Here is a 20,125-nt window from a genome sequence, read left to right on the forward strand (position 1 = left end):
AAATTAACAAGCGCTCTTCGTGACCTGTGACGTCTACTTGTCTGTATTAAGCCCTGGCTTTGCTGGAGAAGTTGTCGCGTGCGTGTATGAAATGGCCGCACGCAGTCCGGGTCATCGTGAGAGCTGGAGGAGCCGTGGAGACCTGACCACAGCGTTGATCAGGAACCCTGCCATTGACACATCAGCTGGTTTAGACTTTCTAAAGCACCGCAGTTTTCATCAAACATTCGTCACGCTTTTTATTTTTCTGATAACATGGATTTACATGCCCGGCTGGTTTTTAGCATTTTCATTTAATTGTCCTTGTATCTCTTGATTTTTTTGTTTTCTCCCCCTGACATTTTATTACATTTCAAACGCATTGAATACCAGTGACTTACCAAGAATCCCCCTCTCCTGCCCTAGCCAGATGTGCGTCAATCCTTCAACAGATACTCTTTGCTGCAAACGTAGTTCGCTGCGAACGTTTGCCTTCTTGAACGCGTCAGCTCCAGTGCTGGGTTATGCTGCGGCTCCAGTGCTGGGTTATTGTGCAGTGCTGTGCCGACTCAAAACAGGGTCCTCTTGAGCCAAAACTAGCCCCTCTCAACCCACAATAGGTCCATCCTGACCCAAAGCAGGCCCTGTTTGACCCAAAACTGGGTCAAACTCATTGAATGTGTCTTCAGTACCCAGATTCCTTTGCTCCAGCCCCAGCCAGCTCTAGTGCTGGGCTATGCCCTCTGGCTCCAGTGTTGGGTTTTGCTGTGGTTCCAGTGTTGGGTTGTGCATTCTGGCTTTATGGTCCAGCGGTAGTGTCACTCGACTGAAATCGCAGAACGTTGCCCGATGTAGACACTGGTTGTTGTCCTCAGCAAAAAGTATTAACGCACTCCTGTCTGTCGCCCGGAGCATTAAACAAATGTTGTGTGACCTGCACGTTGATGGCCGTGAACCTGGACGCACAGGTATAACCCGACTGTCTCTCTCTGCATGTTGACACGCTGCGGTAACACGACGCGCCTCTCTAGTTACCCAGGATCCTCCATCCCTGAGCCGCCCCCCTAACGAGCGCGCGGTCGGTCTGCGTTCGGGAGCGAATCCCTGTGACCCCCTGGCCCTGCTCGTATAACCTGGACGGACAACCCAGAAACGTGACTCCTGTTTTCTGGGCTTGTGCTGTGTGGTGCTGTGTGGCCCCTTCCCCCCACAGAGCTGAAGAGGAGTAGAGGAGTGTGTGTGTGAGTGTGTGAGTGTGTGTGAGTGTGTGTGAGAGTGTGTGAGAGTGTGTGAGAGTGTGTGTGAGAAAGTGTGTGTGAGAGTGTGTGTGACAGTGTGTGTGACAGTGTGTGTGAGAGTGTGTGAGAGTGTGTGTGAGTGTGTGAGAGTGTGTGAGAGTGTGTGTGAGAGTGTGTGTGAGAGTGTGAGTGAGAGTGAGAGTGAGAGTGAGAGTGAGAGTGAGAGTGAGTGTGTGAGTGTGTGTGAGTGTGTGTGTGTGAGAGTGTGTGAGAGTGTGTGAGAGTGTGTGAGAGTGTGTGAGAGTGTGTGAGAGTGTGTGTGAGAGTGTGTGTGAGAGTGTGTGAGAGTGTGTGAGAGTGTGTGAGTGTGTGTGAGTGTGTGTGACAGTGTGTGTGTGAGTAAGTGTGTACACACTTGGGTACAGAGGAAGGGTACGTATGTGTGTGTGGTGTCTGCAGCTGCTTGAGGCGCTCTCCGCTGTGAATGCACCTCCCTGCCCTGTTTCCCAGGGACGGGGATCTGCATGGATGCCACGGTGCATAGCGATCGTTGCGCGCTAACAGCACAGCGCAGTGCGGAATCCCAGGGTTTCTTATTCCCGATGAGTCACACTTGGCACAGCAGGGGGGGCCAAACATGTGACCCGTAATCTGTTCTGCTCCGCATAAAAATATGACATCCGAAGCGTCTCCCGTTTCCCAGAGTATTAACGCAGAGTGAGTCATGCTGAAGCAGGGCAGTGTTGCACTAGCACAGGCCTGTAGCCTCGCATATGGACCTTCAGCCAAATTACATCATAACCTTGACTTGGTCAGCGGCTGATCTGGTTGAATTTAAGCTTTTCAGCCAAAAAGCAGTGTTTGTCAAACCTGGGAATCTGAAAACGAGTCGAAGTTGTGATTTTATGCATATTTGACTGTTAGCCCCTGAAACTACGGCTGGGTTTAAACTGGACCTGTGCCCTTGTGGGCATGCTCTGAAAGTGACCCTGTTTCCCAGGGTTCCTCGCGTTTCCTGTCCCGTCCGCTGCTCTGTGCTGAGGTTCTGCCGCGTGCAACGCGCCAGCCCTGCTCCCTCGGGAGTTCAGACCGTTTGGAGGGAGGCAAAGCACCTCAGTCACCATGTCGCTACGTCTGGGTGCTGGCCTCTACGGTCCGTCACCATCTCTGTGATTCGCTGAATAACAGAACTCTGTCTGAACGCTGAGTTCTCTCCCGTCCGAGAGGAAACGAAAGCCATTTGAACCGCCCGGATAACCTTTTCCGACTAACTGCCAATTAAAATCATCACCGCTTCACCACGATGACACTGAGTCCATGCCTTGCTTTGAGGTTTCGTTTGCTTGTTTCATGCAAAGTACTCGTGTTTTTCTCCTTTCAGTCCTCACATTTACTTTGGTCATCGTCATGCCACAATCTAGGTCTCATTTAACCATGGGTCTAACTCAGCAGAAAGTTTAAACGGCCTAAATTTAATGGAATGGTATCGTATACAAATAAGTCGGTGCAAAATTGGTCAATTCTCTTCTTCAGTGTACATATTACCAGAATTATAGAGGGTCTATGGTTCAAGTACACGACTTTGCATAAAAACAGCTAAACTTGGCCAATATCTGCAGCATTTCTTCTGTGTTGGTTGGTTTGCGCTTGAGATCTTTGTGTAAACTGTGGTGGTTCCTATTACTTTTTTTTCTCTTTTTTTTCCCGCTTTTAGGCGTCCAAACTGGAAAAACAGGGCAGCATGCCGGACAGTGACTATGACAACACTGCCAACGATGCTGAGCTGGAGGATTCGGGGTAGGGCTTTTAAAAAAGAAAACGTTCTAGTGCACAACGGTACCTACCTGGGGTTCGGACCAAAAACCCGTGTCTGTCGTCCGGTTGCTCCCTTCAGGGTGTTGTCAGGATTATACTCTCTACTTCAGTAATTCATTCTCCTGGACTGTGATGTTGACCTTAATTAATTCATTAAGGCCAGGTCACAAGTGTCATTTTCACTTTACCATGCCGTCTAATGTAAGGGCTTAGAATTGGGGGAGTTGAAATATATTTTTTAAATGATCATTCTAAAAGCTTTTTACTGTGCGAGACCAAGGTCCCTGTGTATGGCATTTGACTGTGTGTGTGTCCGTGTGTGTGTTCTTCTGTCCGTCCATGTTTGTCTGTCTGCGTGTGCGTGTCTGTGCGTGTGCGTGTGTCTGTGCGTGTGTCTGTGCGTGTGTCTGTGCGTGTGTCTGTGCGTGTGTCTGTGCGTGTGTCTGTGCGTGTGTCTGTGTCCGTGTCCGTGTGTCTGTGCGCGTGCGTGTGTCTGTGCGTGTCCGTGTGCGTGTGTGTGTGCGTGTGCGTGTGCAGCCTGGTCAGGAGGAGCAGGCTGCGGTCGAGCGGCTGGCAGGGCGAGGGCTCCATCCCGGAGCTGGACGACCTGGAGGCGGAGCCGGACCCCACCCTGCCCAGCACGGAGGACGTGATCCGCAAGACGGAGCAGATCACCAAGAACATCCAGGAGCTGCTGCGGGCCGCGCAGGAGAACAAGCACGAGAGGTGAGCAGGGTCCGGGCGGGGAGAGACACGAGGAGCCCGCCCACGCAGAACGCCCTCGCAGGACGCCGCCCGTGACATCGGAGCTGGCCTCACCAATCCCAGCGTGGCCGCCTCTCTGCCCCACCCTCACCATCTGCTCATCTCCACCCTGCCCTGGCCTCCCGACTCCAGGCCCCCTCACGGGTCACCCCGCCCAGCCTTCCGCTCTCATCTCCATGTCTCCAGACGCGTCGCTAACGCCCTTTTATTTCTCTTTCCCTCGCATAGCGTTCCGTTTTGCTTTCTCCTATATTTTTCCTCCCCCCCCCCCCCCCCCCCCTTTGACAGTTTTCCGTTTGTCACCTCCCCCCTATGATTTCACCTTCTCTGTTTCTCTGTCTCCCTCTCTCCCCGCCCCCTCCTCCCCCTCCTCCTCCTCCTCCCGCGCCTCCCTGGCCCTCCCCCGCCCCGGAGCAGATCCTCCGAGCGGGAGGGGGTGCGGAAGCTCAGGCACAGCCTGGGCTGCTTCAGCACCCTGGTGCCCTGGGCGGAGAAGGCCCCCTCCCTGCAGCCGGCCCTGGGGCTCCGGCAGGCCGTCTCAGCCTCCTGGTACTCTGGCCTCTGTCCCTGCCTCCCAGGAACAGGCACAGTCTCTCCTCTCGCTCTCTCTCTCTCCGCTGGGCCGGGAGTGAAAGGCCGCGGCCCTGCTAACAATAGGGCCTCTGAGACATGCTGTGGGGCGGGGGGTGGGGGACTGAGTCATCGGGACCGCTCGAACATGGCATTGAGTGCGGGCGTGCCAACGGGGCGACGACAACGGACCCCTTCACGCACCGCGGCCGTGTCAAACTATGTGGGCTCTTTGTCTCGAACTATGCCCCATTTAGCGCTCAATTACTAAATTTGGGGAAAAATTTAAATTTGGGGGAGGAAAAAAGGTGGTTTTCTGTGTTTAACCCTCTGAAGAGTAGTCGGTAGGTTTGGAAATTCCGAAGTCCACGTTCTGGAATTTTCAGCTGCCAGTCATGATTGTGACATCAGCATTAGAATGCTCAGTTAAGAACATTCTGATCACGTGTTTATAATCTCACGCCTTAAAGCACAGGTGTCAAACTCCAGTCCTGGAGGGCCGCAGTGTCTGCTGGTTGTTCGGGTTGTTCTCCGAACCTGTGGTGCATTTAAGTCATTGATTGGCCAAAGAATCGACACTCCTTCTGTTCCGGAGGCCTTAATTGACAGCTGATTGAAAGGAAACCCCAAAAACCTGCAGACACTGCGGGCCCCCTGGGAATTCAGTTTGACACCCTTGCCTTAAAGGGTGAAGGGAACTCTGGGAAAATTGAAATGTCATTTTGGCCGCTGCCTTTCACATACAAGCTCCAGATTCTTTGTCATTGTCTACTCCCCCCTCCCCCTCTGACCATCTTTATAGTTCATATTTATAGTCATCTATCTTCTGTTTTGTATACAAAAACGCATCCGTCCAAACGCCCATACAGCAAACCCATGAGGCTCTGATGGTTTCTAATACTCCAGGTATTTGTTCTGAATTTGCTTAGAATAGCAATTGTTTCGGATAAATAGCGGTTTGTTTCTTAGAAAATTAGCAATTGCCAGAGTATCATTTTTTTATTTTGTTGTTGTGTGTCCGGAATGAAAGAATAGTGTTGTAGTGTACATACTGTAAGTGTATTCAGTGATCTGTAGATGAAAAATAGTTTTAATCAATTTTATTTGCAAATTAGCATAGGTAGAAATACTATTTAGGTGACCCAGCCTTCACTGCACACATCAGATAGATTTTTTTTTTTATAGGAATATTTGGAGGTTTCAGGGCGAAAGTTTGCTTGCTAACTCCTCCCCTGATGTGAGTTTTTGTACTAACCCCAGCGTGAGCAGAGAGCGTTTTCCTGGTTTAACCTTTCTCCCCCACGCCCCCTGTCCTGCAGCTTTATACCATGCTCAGAGAGAATACATGTTGCTGTGACGGAAATGGCCGCCTTGTTCCCCAAGGTAAGTGCACTTTCAATTTTCACTTCCATTCAGTGTGATTCGTGTCGCGATTTATACAGAAGACTATTTAAAGAGTGACAGAAGGGATAAGAAAGGGCAAACACTAGGCCTGAACCCCCTTGATGACAAGCACACAAGATAAAAACACCAGTGGGGAGAAAAACCTTCAAAGACTGGAGTGAAAACACTTTTGTCGTCTGAAATCTGAAACCATTCAAGTTATGAAAACTGCGTCTAATGGGTTGTTAGGTTACCGGAGGTACTTCGGTGTATTTGCATATTCATTACAAAAAATGTATTTTTAGGCAGTGCCTTGATTTGCTTTTGATCAAGTTTTGTGCATAACTTTGCATGCACAATGAGTCCCGCTGATTTGTAAAGGTCACGTAGAGGTAACATGGTTCTGTACGGGTGTACAAATTAAAACCGTGTTTTTGGAGGTTTTGCTCACACCAAAGATAGGACAAACTGTCATGTAAACTACAGGCATAACCTTTGCACTTTCTATCTAAAGGTACATTTAGGAATTAATACAAGAGCAAAACAGTACTTCACAAGGAATACATTTATTTGCTCAAACACACACACACACACACACACACACACACACACACACCTGAAACCTCAGCCTGAGATAAGAACCCAATGTTATGAGAATACACCAACTGTAAGAAATTATATCCTGTGTTGTCTCTTGAAAATGTATATTTAATGGTAGAGTGGAGTGGTTTTTTGCCGTTTGTAGCAGCACAGCCACTGTTGATTTGTAGCTATAAATCTTAGCCTAAGTTGAATCCCAGTAATCAGACCAGCAGGATCTCATTAGAACATGCATGTTTTCTGAGTGATGTATGCATGCACGTGTGTGAGAGTGAATGTGTTCTGTGTGGGTCTGTGGGCTTTTCTGAGCTCTGTGTGTGTCTGTGTGTGTCTGTGTCTGTGAGAGTGTCTGTGAGAGTGTCTGTGAGAGTGTCTGTGAGAGTGTCTGTGAGTGTGTGTGTGTGTCTGTGTGTGTCTGCCTGTCTGTGTCTGCCTGTGTCTGTGTGTGTCTGCCTGTGTGTGTCTGCCTGTGTGTGTCTGCCTGTGTGTGTCTGCCTGTGTGTGTGTGTCTGCCTGTGTGTGTGTGTCTGTCTGTGTCTGTCTGTGTCCGAGTGTGTCCGAGTGTGTCCGTGTGTGTCCGTGTGTGTCCGAGTGTGTCCGAGTGTGTCCGAGTGTGTCCGAGTGTGTCCGAGTGTGTCCGAGTGTGTCCGTGTGTGTCCGTGTGTGTCCGAGTGTGTCCGAGTGTGTCCGAGAGTGTCCGAGAGTGTCCGAGAGTGTCCGAGAGTGTCCGAGAGTGTCCGAGAGTGTCCGTGTGTGTCCGAGTGTGTCCGTGTGTGTCCGTGTGTGTCCGAGTGTGTCCGTGTGTGTCCGTGTGTGTCCGAGAGTGTCCGAGAGTGTCCGAGTGTGTCCGAGTGTGTCCGTGTGTGTCCGTGTGTGTCCGTGTGTGTCCGAGTGTGTCCGTGTGTGTCCGTGTGTGTCCGTGTGTGTCCGAGTGTGTCCGAGAGTGTCCGAGTGTGTCCGAGTGTGTCCGTGTGTGTCCGTGTGTGTCCGAGTGTGTCCGAGTGTGTCCGAGTGTGTCCGAGTGTGTCCGAGTGTGTCCGTGTGTGTCCGTGTGTGTCCGAGTGTGTCCGTGTGTGTCCGAGTGTGTCCGAGTGTGTCCGAGAGTGTCCGAGAGTGTCCGAGAGTGTCCGAGAGTGTCCGAGAGTGTCCGAGAGTGTCCGAGAGTGTCCGAGAGTGTCCGTATAACACCCGGCTGGCTCTGTCCCGCTCCCCCAGAGGCCGCGGTCGGACACGGTGCGGGGCTCCCTGCGCTTGCTGACGTCCAGCGCGTACCGGCTGCAGTCTGAGTGCAAGAAGGCGGGCCCCGCGGACAGCGCCCCCGGCCCCGACATGCAGCTGGTCACCCAGCAGGTCATCCAGTGCGCCTACGACATCGCCAAGGCCGCCAAGCAACTGGTCACCATCACCACCAAAGAGAACAACAACTGACCAGGGCCAGCAGGGGGGCCCCCTGGGAGGCCCCACAGGGAGGCCCCACAGGGAGGCCCCACAGGGAGGCCCCACGCTGACGCAAAAGCCCCACCTTTCTGCTCGGTTTAACATTATTATTTCTGCCTTTTTAATGTTTTTTTTATATTAACAATTGGAGACATTAACATTTTTTTGTTGTCTTTTTGTTGTTTTCTATTTTATATCAGTATTATTACTTATTTGCATGTTATTTTTTTATTTAAAGAAAATAAAAGTGAAAAAAAAAAAAGAGAGAAAACGCTCCCAGCATGTACAGCGGACTGAGCCTGCGGGTCTCGGGGGTCTCGGGGGTCCCGGGGCCCTTCACGCTCCCGGGCCGTGGGGCCCTCGCGGCGTCTGCGCCCCCCCCCCGGGTGTGTGAGAACAGCAGCACACTGAGGACACCCGGAGGGGGGGGTGAGAGGGGTCTTCTCCGGAGCGTCCGTCAAATCCGAACGCCAGACCGCTCCTTTCCAGACCGGTCGTCTTATAATGGGACTCTGTGCGTCATTACCAGTACCCCCCACCCCCACCCCCCTCCTGTTTTTGGAGACTGGTTTTGCCATTGTATGTGTATTCATTTTTTTCCAAATTGGCCTTTGATCAAGTGCTTCTTTTACAAAAAAAAATAAAAATTGCACAGCACTTCCTTTCAAGAATAAATAATACCCCCCCCCCCTGAAAACACATCACATGGGACTGAAGATCGACTTCCGAAAATGTTACTCGATACTCCTCTTTTTAACATCCCAACATCGGTCTGGTTCCTCTTCAGTTCCGTCCAGAGATGTGTAAGACAGGACTTTTTCCCAGACTATGGGGCAGCATCTGGGAAACAAGCGGAAGACTCGTCCTGGTGGCTCCTTTACAGAATGCAGAACTGGCTTCCCCCTTTCCACACCTAGGCCCAGAAACCAGGCCGAAGCTGCAGACCTTCTAAGCGGATAACAGTGTTCAATTCAGTTCATTTTAGCTACTCCGTTATGTGCTAAAACCCCCCCCAGTGTTTTAGCCGAGATGTTGCAAAACCTAAAGCCATAACTAGTGTTATATTTCCAGTGCTTACATTACATACCTCATACATCTTACAGTATCATTCATACTTCCTCGGAACAACAGTCACAGACACAAAAGAATAAGGCCTGAAGTTTCTACGTTTGCCTGTTCCATGTGAAAATGGAGGACTTGTTTCTGAGGAGTTTACAAAAACGTGTTTCTCTGCATTGTGAGCGGCACCGCCGGGAGATTTCGTCAGCTGCTCAGCGTGTGTGTCCGGACACATTTCTGATTCGGCTTTTACTCCTTCCAGTTTTAACCTGCCACGCTTCAGCAAATACCGCATCTTCCATTTCCAATGCACTTTCTGCTTCTACTTCCTGTTGAGGGCGAACGGAAACGCAGAAGCCCTGGACCGGGGGGAGGCCCCAGTACCCACCAGCAGCCTGTCGTGCTCGTATTCGTGTCTGCATTGGTGGTGCTCTTAAGTAGGAAAGCTATTGCAGTACTGGATATGGTGCCATATTCCTCCAGTTTTCATTTTGTGCCTAGAATGGTATTTGTGCGGTTAGTGGGTCCCAAGGTCTGATTAATGCTTTTAATGTGTTGTTTTTTGTTTTGTTTTTTCCTTTCTCGTGCTGCTAGGTTTCTAATTTATGTGCAACTAATGGGATGGGATGTTAAGATATCCTCTGCTACGCTGCCATCGGAAGGTCTTTGTTTGCGTACGGTTTAGAGCTCAGTGTTATACTTGAAACTCAAGATCAAGGAAAACGTCCGTCTGTCCGTCAAGTCTCTGGTTCTAAACGGGGGCGGTCTTCACACAGGGATGTCAGTCAAGCGGTCGTCATGGCTGCAGTGGGAAAACTTGCCTTTTATTTTTTAATAAACTTAATTTATAATTGTAACCTGAAAATGTTTGTTTTTGACCTTTAATGTACAAACCTGTTGTAAAATTATTTTATTTGCCTTCACGTGTTCTATTTTTGCCTGATAATCATACAATAAACCAGGCTTCAAATTATATTTTTTTACCAACTTATTTATGACACGCTCACACATAATTGAATTACACATTAATTATCCAGTTAAGCAAGCTTCAGGATTAATTTTGAAAGCAAATTTCACAATTCGTTGTGTCATTTTGTTAAGTGTTTATTTTGAAAATCATATTTAAATATCTATTTGGAAGAAAACGTATTGCAAAAAATATAAATTGATACTATAAAATCATGCTTGTACAACCACTTCATATTAATAAACAGGTCAAGCAAACCCTTTTCCAGGCAAACAAGCAAATATTTGATATTGCTGCTTGACCAGTCCCTCTGACTTCGAATCAAAATATCATGAGTTGTAAGTATGGTACAAAATGTCGGCTCACTATATTGTCTAGCATTCAAATTTTTTGACCTAATTGGGAACAACTGTTTTACAAATGAGTAATCAACAGTTGTACTGTCTTGAGTATCGTGCTCAGTCAGCCCTCTTCTCAGGTCCAAGCTGTTCTGGGTCTGCTATGGATCTGAAGGTGAGGGGGAAGAGGTTTAGATTAGGAAGATTCGGTTCAGCGTTTCTCAACCTGAGGCCTGATCTGCATAATTCTGCATCTCAGAAATAAATTACTTTGTCAAAATAATTTTTCTAAAATTACCTTCATGCTTTAAAAATAAGACCGCTAAAATGTTATCAAACTTTAGAACAGCGATACTCAATCTTCCACGGAACACAGAGTAGGGGTGTGAACGTTTAAACGGTTACAAAAAAAAAGCTAACCGATCTTTTTTTACCTGCTTTCAGCGAAAAATGTACCATATTAATATCACCACTACGACTGTCCCGCGAAAAGTTTACCGTTAAATAAAAATATATCAAATTGTATAGAGATCTGTGTTGGCATAAATGTAAAATCATTAAGACCAGTTGCCTATGGTAAAATAGACTCGGTGTTACATCAGGCAAGTATTGCACTGCCAACGGAGTGCACAACACCGTCAGTAACAAAGTTCTTAACAGCAGCATATTTACAGATTTCATTCCAATCAAGTCTATCAGGCAGAAGCCATAGGGAAGTGGGATGAAAACATGAAACATTATTTTCACCGATGTATTTTTGAAAATGAAACGCGATTGACCAGCATGCCTGGACGTAAACTACAGTTGCAGCCTACAAATTCCTGCAACTGTGAGGTTACACGGAACGATGTCAATGTAAAACTAAATATTTGGCTTATCTGACTTACAATGTTGATATTTAACTATTAAGACGGTCCAATATAAAGTTTGAGAATGCTAATAAATTTGTCAGTTGAGTTAAAAAAAAATAATGAGTGTAAATAATAAATAAAACATACGACCCTTAGCGGCCGGAAGCAGTATCGGTTACACGGTTAAACGTTTAAATGAATGGGATGGTATCTGTTTGCAAAAACTGATGATTTGTCACATCCCTAATAAAGAGCACAGAATACACAATGCATTCTACTAATCAGCCATTAGAGTCTTTGCTAAGGGCCTTGATGAGTAGAATCAGGGTGTGTGACTGCTCGGTTGGACCAAAACTCCGGTGAGCAACTGCACCCACAGTTGGCCCTTTCTAGGCAAGACTGAGAATATCCCCGAGTGATTTTTAAACATTTCCATGGGAACGTGTGGTCCACTCAGAAGCGATGTTACCTTCTCCTGGTAGCCCCGCTGAGTCATCCTCTGCGTCTCCTGCTGAACCAGGTCGTCATGGCGACTCTGCGCCTCCCGAGCCTCCGCCTCCTCGCCCTCCCTCCTGCGCTCCTCCTCCCACTGCTGCCGGCGCTGCGCCTCCATCTGCGGAGAGACCGGGACGCCCAAATCAGTGGACCGAACAGGACAGTCCATGCCCAAATCAGTGGACCGAACAGGACAGTCCATGCCCAAATCAGTGGAGTGAATCGAACACCTAGCCCACGCCCAAATCAGTGGACCGAATCGAACACCTAGCCCACGCCCAAATCAGTGGACCGAATCGAACACCTAGCCCACGCCCAAATCAGTGGAGTGAATCGGCACCTAGCCCACGCCCAAATCAGTGGAGTGAATCGGCACCTAGCCCACGCCCAGATCAGTTCTGTGAGCAGGACACCCAGCCCTGCAGGGAGGGGTACGGGCTGTAACTCTCAGCGTTTCGGGGTACCTGTTGTTTGATTTCCTGCATGCGTGCCGTCCTCTGGCCCTCCTGCACCTCCCTCTCCTGGCGCCGCGTCTCCCTCTCCCGCTCCAGCTCCTGGATCAGCTCCTCGCGCCTCCGCAGAGACTCCTCCTGGGCCCGCCGGTTCTTCTGCATCTTGGACTCCAGCTGCTGCTGCCGGCCCGTCAGCACCTGCGCAGAACCGGACCGGACCGGACCGGACCGACCCGGAGAACCTGCTCAGCCGCCGTTTCCCCCGGCGCGACCCGCGCGCACTCCCTCTGACCGCCACGGGGGGAGCCCCACTCACCTCCTGCATCAGCCGCTCCCTGGCCGTCCGCTCCTTCTGCCACTCCATCTCGCGCTTCTCCCACATGCGCTGAGCGTCCTCCCTAGAGCGACACCGCACCGGGGGGTCAGGGGTCAGGGGTCAGGGGTCAGGGGCAGCCTGTAGCCTAGGAGGTTGGTAGCTCCAGCCCCAGTGTAGCCACAATACGAACTGTGCACCTGTTGGGCCCTTGAGCAAGGGCCTTAACCCACACATTGCTCCAGGGGGCATAATTGGCCTTTTTAGTCTGATCAACTGTAAGTTGCTTTGGATAAAAGCGTCAGCTAAATGTATGTAAAACTAATGTAATGTATTGCACGCAGTGTAGTGCAAGTCGCTTTGGATAAAAAGCTTCAGTTAACTAATGGAATGTCAAGGGGCCACGCCCATACGATCTGCAGATCTGTTCAGACCCGACAGGCCCTCTCACTCACCTGTAGAGGATATGACACTACACAGGCCCTCTCACTCACCTGTAGGGGATATGACACTACACAGGCCCTCTCACTCACCTGTAGAGGATATGAATCTACACAGGCCCTCTCACTCACCTGTTGGGGATATGACACTACACAGGCCCTCTCACTCACCTGTAGGGGATATGAATCTACACTGGCCCTCTCACTCACCTGTAGAGGATATGAATCTACACAGGCCCTCTCACTCACCTGTAGAGGATGTCAAACTACAGAGGCCCTCTCACTCACCTGTAGAGGATGTCGAACTACACAGGCTCTCTCACTCACCTGTAGAGGATATGAAACTACACTGGCCCTCTCACTCACCTGTAGAGGATATGAAACTACACAGGCCCTCTCACTCACCTGTAGAGGATATGAAACTACACAGGCCCTCTCACTCACCTGTCGAGGATGTCAAACTACACTGGTCCTCTCACTCACCTGTAGAGGATGTCAAACTACACTGGCCCTCTCACTCACCTGTCGAGGATGTCAAACTACACTGGCCCTCTCACTCACCTGTAGAGGATGTCAAACTACACTGGCCCTCTCACTCACCTGTAGAGGATGTCAAACTACACTGGCCCTCTCACTCACCTGTTGAGGATGTCGAACTACACAGGCTCTCTCACTCACCTGTAGAGGATATGAAACTACACTGGCCCTCTCACTCACCTGTAGAGGATATGAAACTACACAGGCCCTCTCACTCACCTGTAGAGGATATGAAACTACACAGGCCCTCTCACTCACCTGTCGAGGATGTCAAACTACACTGGCCCTCTCACTCACCTGTTGAGGATGTCAAACTACACAGGCCCTCTCACTCACCTGTAGAGGATATGAAACTACACTGGCCCTCTCACTCACCTGTTGAGGATGTCGAACTACACAGGCTCTCTCACTCACCTGTAGAGGATATGAAACTACACTGGCCCTCTCACTCACCTGTAGAGGATATGAAACTACACAGGCCCTCTCACTCACCTGTAGAGGATATGAAACTACACAGGCCCTCTCACTCACCTGTCGAGGATGTCAAACTACACAGGCCCTCTCACTTACCTGTAGAGCAGGGGTCACCAACACGGTGCCCGCGGGCACCAGGTCGCCCCCAAGGACCACATGAGTCGCCCGCAGGCCTGTTCTAAAAATAGCACAACTCACTAGTGAGCTGCATCTAAAATTTAATTTTATTCTGTTGCTATTTTTTTTTTTATCACACTTGCATTTATATAGATTTAAAAATGACAATATCTTAAAAATATGTTTATTATACATGAAGTTTAGGTAAGTTTAGGTGAACTCTGACCTACTCTAGTTCAAAGGTCAGTATTGTGCGCGTGACAAAACAAACTGGTAGCCCTTAGTATGACTCAGTACCCATGAAGTAGCTCTCAGTTTCAAAAAGGTTGGTGACCCCTGCTGTAGAGGATATCAAACTACACTGGCCCTCTCACTCACCTGTAGAGGATATGAATCTACACAGGCCCTCTCACTCACCTGTAGAGGATATGACACTACACAGGCCCTCTCACTCACCTGTAGAGGATGTCGAACTCGGCTTCCCTCTGCCTCTCCACCTGCAGCTGCTCCTCGATGACGCGCTTCATCCAGGCGGCGTCAGCCACCGCCCTCTCCTTCCGGGCGCTCTGCAGCCTGCGGTCCTCCTGCTCCCCGTCCAGCAGAGAGGCCAGGATCCTGCGGTCAGCCTCCTGTAGCCCGGACACAGGGATCCCCCAATCACAGAGGGGCAGATGGAGCCCTGTGGCTAACGTGCTAAGCCAACCACCAGGTTCGGTGGTTCAAGCCCCATTGTAGCCACAATATCAGTGTTGGGCCCTTGAGCGAGGCTCTTAACCCCACATTGCTCCAGGGTGGGGGATCCCTGTTTAGTCTAATCAACTGTAAGTCGCTTTGGATAAGAGCATCAGCTAAATGTACATAAAACTATTGTAATGTATTGCACACAGTGGACAAGAAATGCCTTCCTTCCCGACAGGCCCCCCCACCGGTCCACTCACCAGCTCCTCCTGTACCTGCTGGGCCCGTCTCTTCAGCTGGGCACGGTACTGCCGGGTCAGGAACCGCCTGCGGAGCCGAGCCCAAGGAGAACGCGTTCAGTCCAGGATGTGACATCACGACACCCCCACACCTGAACCCCACTCTCCCTCATCCACCACACCCCCGCACCTGAACGCCACTCTCCCTCATCCACGACACCCCCACACCTGAACGCCACTCTCCCTCATCCACGACACCCCCACACCTGAACGCCACTCTCCCTCATCCACGACACCCCCACACCTGAACCCCACTCTCCCTCATCCACGACACCCCCACACCTGAACCCCACTCTCCCTCATCCACGACACCCCCACACCTGAACCCCACTCTCCCTCATCCACGACACCCCCACACCTGAACCCCACACCTGATCCCCACTCTCCCTCATCCACGACACCCCCACACCTGAACCCCACACCTGAACCCCACTCTCCCTCATCCACGACACCCCCACACCTGAACCCCACTCTCCCTCATCCACGACACGCCTCGTACCCCAGTTCGGTCTTCCTCCGAACCTCCTCCACCCGCCTCCTCTCCTCCTCCATCCTCTCCAGCTCCCAGTGCTGGCCCACCAAGGCCTCCTGCTCCTTCTTCAGACAACTGGCCTGAAACACACAGCATCATGTCAACATAATGAGAGATTAAAACCTAACCAGAGGCTCCATTTTCAGACCCACCCAGAGGCTCCATTTTGAGATCCGGCAAAGCTCCCGTCGCCTCCCCGTCCCACAAACCCTTTCCAACAAAAATAAACAACTAGGAAAAAAAAAAAAAAGCCTTACTTCCTCCTCCCGGAGTTTCAGCTCCTCCATCTGCTGCCGGAGGGCCTCCCCCCACTCTCTCTCCTCCGCCTTCTTCTTCTCCTCCGCCTGCTTCAGCCTCTCCATCGCTTCCCGGCGGGTCCTCTCGTACTCGTTCTCAAAGCGCTTCTTCTCCTCCCGCTCGGCCTCCTCTTGCTGAAGGTTCAGTGAAAAATGCGCCGTGTTAATCTCACTGTCTGTCTCGACCCATATAAAACGCATTGCCAGTGTTTACCGCTACATAAAAAAATATATCAAATTGTGTACAGACCTGTATTGGCATAAAAGTAAAATCATCAGACCAGTCGCCTATGGTATAATAGACCCGGTGTTATCATACTTTATCAGGCAAACAGGTTTTTTAGTTTTCAGAAGATTTCCCCAAAATAAATAAATAAATAAATTACCCGCCACTACGTTTAACAGCAGAGAAAACCCCCTAAATGATATTTTATTTGATGACAAAGTTTGTGATGAGTGACAGGTTGTTTCTTCATGCAAAATAGATTCGGGGTTTAAAATGAAGCCGCTTTATTTTGGGGGTTTAGTGAAGGCGGGTCATTTTTTCACCCTTAGGACCAGGGGAGTAGACAGAATGTTTACACTACACAAAGGTTAAACTGAGTTAAGGACGAAAGGACCCTAGAGCAGTCGCGGCTTTGAGCCTCAGGCCGTGACTAAGCAGACGGGCAGCTGAGGAATACACCCCGACTCCTGCTGCCATCTCTGCCCAGGTAGAGGTCAGACAGTGGGTCAGACAGTGGCTCACGCGGTCAGGTGGGTTAACTGGGGGAAAAAGGTGAAATAGGGACTCGATACTCCAGACAGTCTGGAGACTGGATAGGGTGCCAGGCCAGCGAACACTGGCCCGGCCGGGACTTTGACATCAGTAAATGAATTCTTAAACCTCTGTACCCACAACTCAGTCTGGGTTTCAAGGATAACATTACAGCAGTCCTCTTGCACGGTTTTTTCAGCCCAAACTATAAACGCACATCAATGGCCTTGAAGTATAGTAACTGTGAAAAAAAAAAAAGCTCCTGCAGAATGAATTCAGACGTGGGCGACATGGCTCAGGCAGTAAAAGCAGTCGTCTGGCAGTCGGAGGGTTGCCGGTTCGATCCCCCGCCCGGGCTGTGTCGAAGTGTCCCTGAGCAAGACACCTAACCCCCAAATGCTCCTGACGAGCTGGTCGGCGCCTTGCATGGCAGCCAATCGCCGTTGGTGTGTGAGTGTGTGTATGAATGGGTGAACGAGAAGCTTCAATTGTACAGCGCTTTGGATAAAGGTGCTATATAAATGCCAACCATTTACCATTTACATTAACTGTGGGCCCCTCTTGTGTAGTTACTTGTGTAATTTGACATCAAGGCTGCACCAGTGAACGAACGTACCTCCTTCCTCTCCGACCGCTGCGTTTCCCACTGGCTCACTACGTGGTCTTTGTGCAGCGCTGACTCGACCTGGAGACACAGCAAGCCAAGGTGTAATCTTTTGTCTTTAAGAAACCGATAAAGCGGAGAAAAGCAACGCATCAGGCCGAAACTCAATCTGAAGGTTGGGTTTAAGCCATGTCATGGAACAACTACATCACAAGCCTATTGATTTCCGGATTAAGTCCACTTCCTGACACACGGCCTCTCAAGTTCTCCCTTCCTCGGAGTCTCTTCTGTTGTACTTTTCCTTCGGGACTCCTGTGCACTAACGCCATAACACAGCTGTGGCATCAGCTGCAATATTTAGTAGCCCTAAAGAAAGCTAAATTGACCGTTTACTTCCTTTTCTTTGTTGTGAAGCTAAGGCTCTTCCACCATAACACCACATTGGTCCTGTTAGGTAGACCGTCGCTCAAACCGCATACTACTGGTACTAAATATCAGGCTGATTTTCATTGAAACGTAGTATGCTAAGTATGCGATTTCGGGCGCAGACCTTCACTGACCTGTCGCAGGTCTGGGTCGTTTTTTTTCCAGTGCTCGCGCATCAGCTCCTCGGCCAGCTGCAGACAAAGGACAAAAACAAGGACGTTTAGCCAAAGGCGGGTGCCTATTGGTGTGACGCAGCCCGCGGCGTGGCCCGAACGTTTGTCCAGCTGACCTTTTTCCTGCGTAGCTCCCTGGCCGACTTCAGGCCCTCCACCTTCTCCAGCTGTTCCGCCTTGCTGTCAGGGATCAAGCCCCGGAGCTCGGTCTCCATCTGATCGCGCTCCTCCTGCAGCAGAACCCGCAGCCGTTCCCGGCGCTGTTCGAGGTTTAGCCTCTTCTCCTCCTTGAGCCTCTCTCGGTTATATGCCGTCATACTGCCGAGAATACGGGAAAGAACCAGAAAACTTGCCGTTGCTTCAGAATCGTCGATGTGATTAGACTTACGTTGTGGTTAATGTGTACACACACACAAACACACACACACACACACACACACACACACGTTTTAATTCAATGTAACGCCGGTGTTTTTTTATACATACTATTCTTGCACGGTGTTATATTTATATGTTTTGTGCAGAACTCGAAGAGCAGCGTATGCACGTGGAACCAAATAAATATAAATCTACATGGGTGTGCGTATCTAGCCAATCTAGCTTCTATTTCTTATCACCGTCATCCAAATTAGTTGTAACAAGACCAACGCCTTCCTACAATGTGGTAATCTTAGCCAACTGATACATTACAGCGAACAGTGGTAGAGACTGGTCAATTGTAAAAAGCTGTCCAAACAGTGGGTTAGTATTACCTTTGTTGGTAAGATTGACGGGAGCTCCATTGAGCCTGTTTGCTGCTGCGGACGTTCTGCTGCCTGAAATACGTCGAGTGTAGCTCCCATTGTTGCCGCCACCGCGCCTCCTGTTCCCGCTGTCGCACTATCCGTTGCTCCAGCGTCCGAGTACGATTTGACCATTGTGTAGAAATCGTTGGTAAAGCCATTGATCTCAAGTAGCTAGCTATTTGAAGAAAAAAAACTGATAATGTTCTAATTCAACAATTTAAGGCGAACATTAAATGATAATGATAACCGAAATGCTACCCGTAGTGCATACTAGCGTTACAACCACGACAAGTTCACAATCTTCATCTTGCAACAATGACAAATCTTAGCGTCACAGATTTAAACATCCTGGCAGCTAGCTAACGTTAGCTAGCTCAAAAAGTATTTTTGTGTTCCCCGCATACAGCACCGTGTTCGATGATTGTTGGGAGATAATCTGTTGTGTGTTGCTGTGCTGTATTTTCAAATTTCAGCTGATGATTAGCTTGGAAGCAAATCGTTTGCCTGAACATACAACTTCCCGTTTCTCTTGGTTACTCTTTGATTTCCTGGTTACGCTATGGGGTGCGGTAAGGCTCAAAAATCATTGCGAGCTTTTCATTTTTTTAACTATGCTACACACGCTCTGTCACATTCAGGCTGCTTGCATTAGGCTAGGTCCTGAATTTGACATCAGTAACTTTACCTAGCTGGATGTTTCAATGATTTATTCAAGACATGAACTGATCAAAACATGTCCGTACAACGGCTAGTGCCAATACGGTTTAGCTAATGTTATTTTAAAGCCTGCGAATGCTGATATAAAGCACGTTCATGTTGCCCAATAAGAATGATTGAACAAACATATACTTTTATTGTGCAATCTAGCTATAGCATAGTCTTATTTATACACGTTAGACAAATATGGATAATCAATCTAGCTCCCCTTCAGTCTTCCATGTATTGGGCAACCATTGATCTCTGCCCTGTTGCAAGATCTGAAAGTAGATGATTAACCGCGGTGTTTATATCTAGGTTAAAGACAGGAATGGGCAGTATTTCTGATAGTATTTTGTATTTCAAATACATGTGGACTATTTTCTCATTTGTATTTTATGACGTAGGGAGAAATGTCCATGTAATTTGTATCTAAACCTTTCTGTATTTTTTTTTTGTTTATTCTAAATACTGCAAATACATAAAAAACAATAATAATAAATTGTGTGCAAGTCTCTAACATTCTTCATCAAGTGGCGTACTCTTGGACTGCAAATCATTACATTACATGACATTACATTAATGGCATTTGGCAGACGCTCTTATCCAGAGCGACGTACAGTTGATTAGACTAAGCAGGAGACAATCCTCCCCTGGAGCAATGCAGGGTTAAGGGCCTTGCTCAAGGGCCCAACGGCTGTGCGGATCTTATTGTGGCTACACTGGGATTAGAACCACCGGCCTTGCGTGTCCCAGTCATTTACCCTAACCACGACGCTACAGGCCACCCTATGTCTGCCTATAGACCCTTTCCCCTTAATATATTACAAAACGAACGCATGAACTGCATTAACTGTTGTTAACACTTGGTATTTAAAAGGAGCTTAAATGATTTTACGTGATCGGTAGTGTCATGTATTACTATTTTGCCATACATTAACCAACTACCACACACTATTCAATGGTGGAATGATGCATCAATCAAACACGAGTGTACTCCAAAAGTAAAAGTGAAAGTAGTTTGGTATCTTCTCTGGAAATCCCTTTCC

At 49.1% G+C, this 20,125-nt stretch overlaps 2 protein-coding genes across 13 annotated transcripts in view; one reads left to right on the forward strand and one right to left on the reverse strand.

The window, feature by feature from the left end:
- Positions 1–9,819, forward strand: part of git2a (G protein-coupled receptor kinase interacting ArfGAP 2a) — a 30,578-nt gene extending 20,759 nt beyond the window's left edge. For 8 of the 11 annotated variants that reach the window (XM_061260192.1, XM_061260190.1, XM_061260195.1 and 5 more), the window contains 5 exons: positions 2,932–3,014; positions 3,570–3,758; positions 4,215–4,346; positions 5,687–5,750; positions 7,566–9,819. In XM_061260192.1, coding sequence (XP_061116176.1) covers positions 2,932–3,014; positions 3,570–3,758; positions 4,215–4,346; positions 5,687–5,750; positions 7,566–7,778 — 681 coding nt within the window. In that variant the 3' untranslated portion in view covers positions 7,779–9,819. The remainder of the gene's footprint in view (positions 1–2,931; positions 3,015–3,569; positions 3,759–4,214; positions 4,347–5,686; positions 5,751–7,565) is intronic. The other 3 variants (XM_061260200.1, XM_061260196.1, XM_061260197.1) reach the window with 1 other exon arrangement.
- On the reverse strand, positions 9,400–18,904 carry tchp (trichoplein, keratin filament binding). Of its 2 annotated transcripts, XM_061260202.1 has the most exons (13): positions 18,790–18,901; positions 18,348–18,555; positions 17,712–17,913; positions 17,557–17,613; positions 17,009–17,077; positions 15,597–15,770; positions 15,307–15,419; positions 14,769–14,835; positions 14,287–14,459; positions 12,266–12,347; positions 11,962–12,147; positions 11,472–11,615; positions 9,400–10,320 (listed from the first exon to the last, which is right to left on the reverse strand). In XM_061260202.1, the coding sequence occupies exons 1-13, from the start codon at positions 18,890–18,892 to the stop codon at positions 10,288–10,290; spliced, it is 1,611 nt and encodes a 536-aa protein (XP_061116186.1). In that variant the 5' UTR covers positions 18,893–18,901; the 3' UTR covers positions 9,400–10,287. The 2 variants fall into 2 exon arrangements, with proteins under 2 accessions (XP_061116186.1, XP_061116187.1); XM_061260203.1 differs by having other exon boundaries at positions 18,348–18,904.
- Between the last annotated feature and the right edge of the window lie 1,221 nt (positions 18,905–20,125).

This window comes from Conger conger, chromosome 11 (genome assembly GCF_963514075.1).
Source record: "Conger conger chromosome 11, fConCon1.1, whole genome shotgun sequence".
Taxonomy (NCBI): domain Eukaryota; kingdom Metazoa; phylum Chordata; class Actinopteri; order Anguilliformes; family Congridae; genus Conger; species Conger conger.

Coding starts and splice junctions, on each gene's coding strand:
- tchp (XM_061260202.1), bottom strand. CDS start 18,892: ATGTTCAGGCAAACGATTTGCTTCCAAGCTAATCATCAGCTGAAATTT. Junction 17,078..17,556: donor ACGACCCAGACCTGCGACAG/GTCAGTGAAGGT, acceptor CTGTGTCTCCAG/GTCGAGTCAGCGCTGCACAA. Junction 12,148..12,265: donor GGGAGCGGCTGATGCAGGAG/GTGAGTGGGGCT, acceptor GGTTCTGCGCAG/GTGCTGACGGGCCGGCAGCA.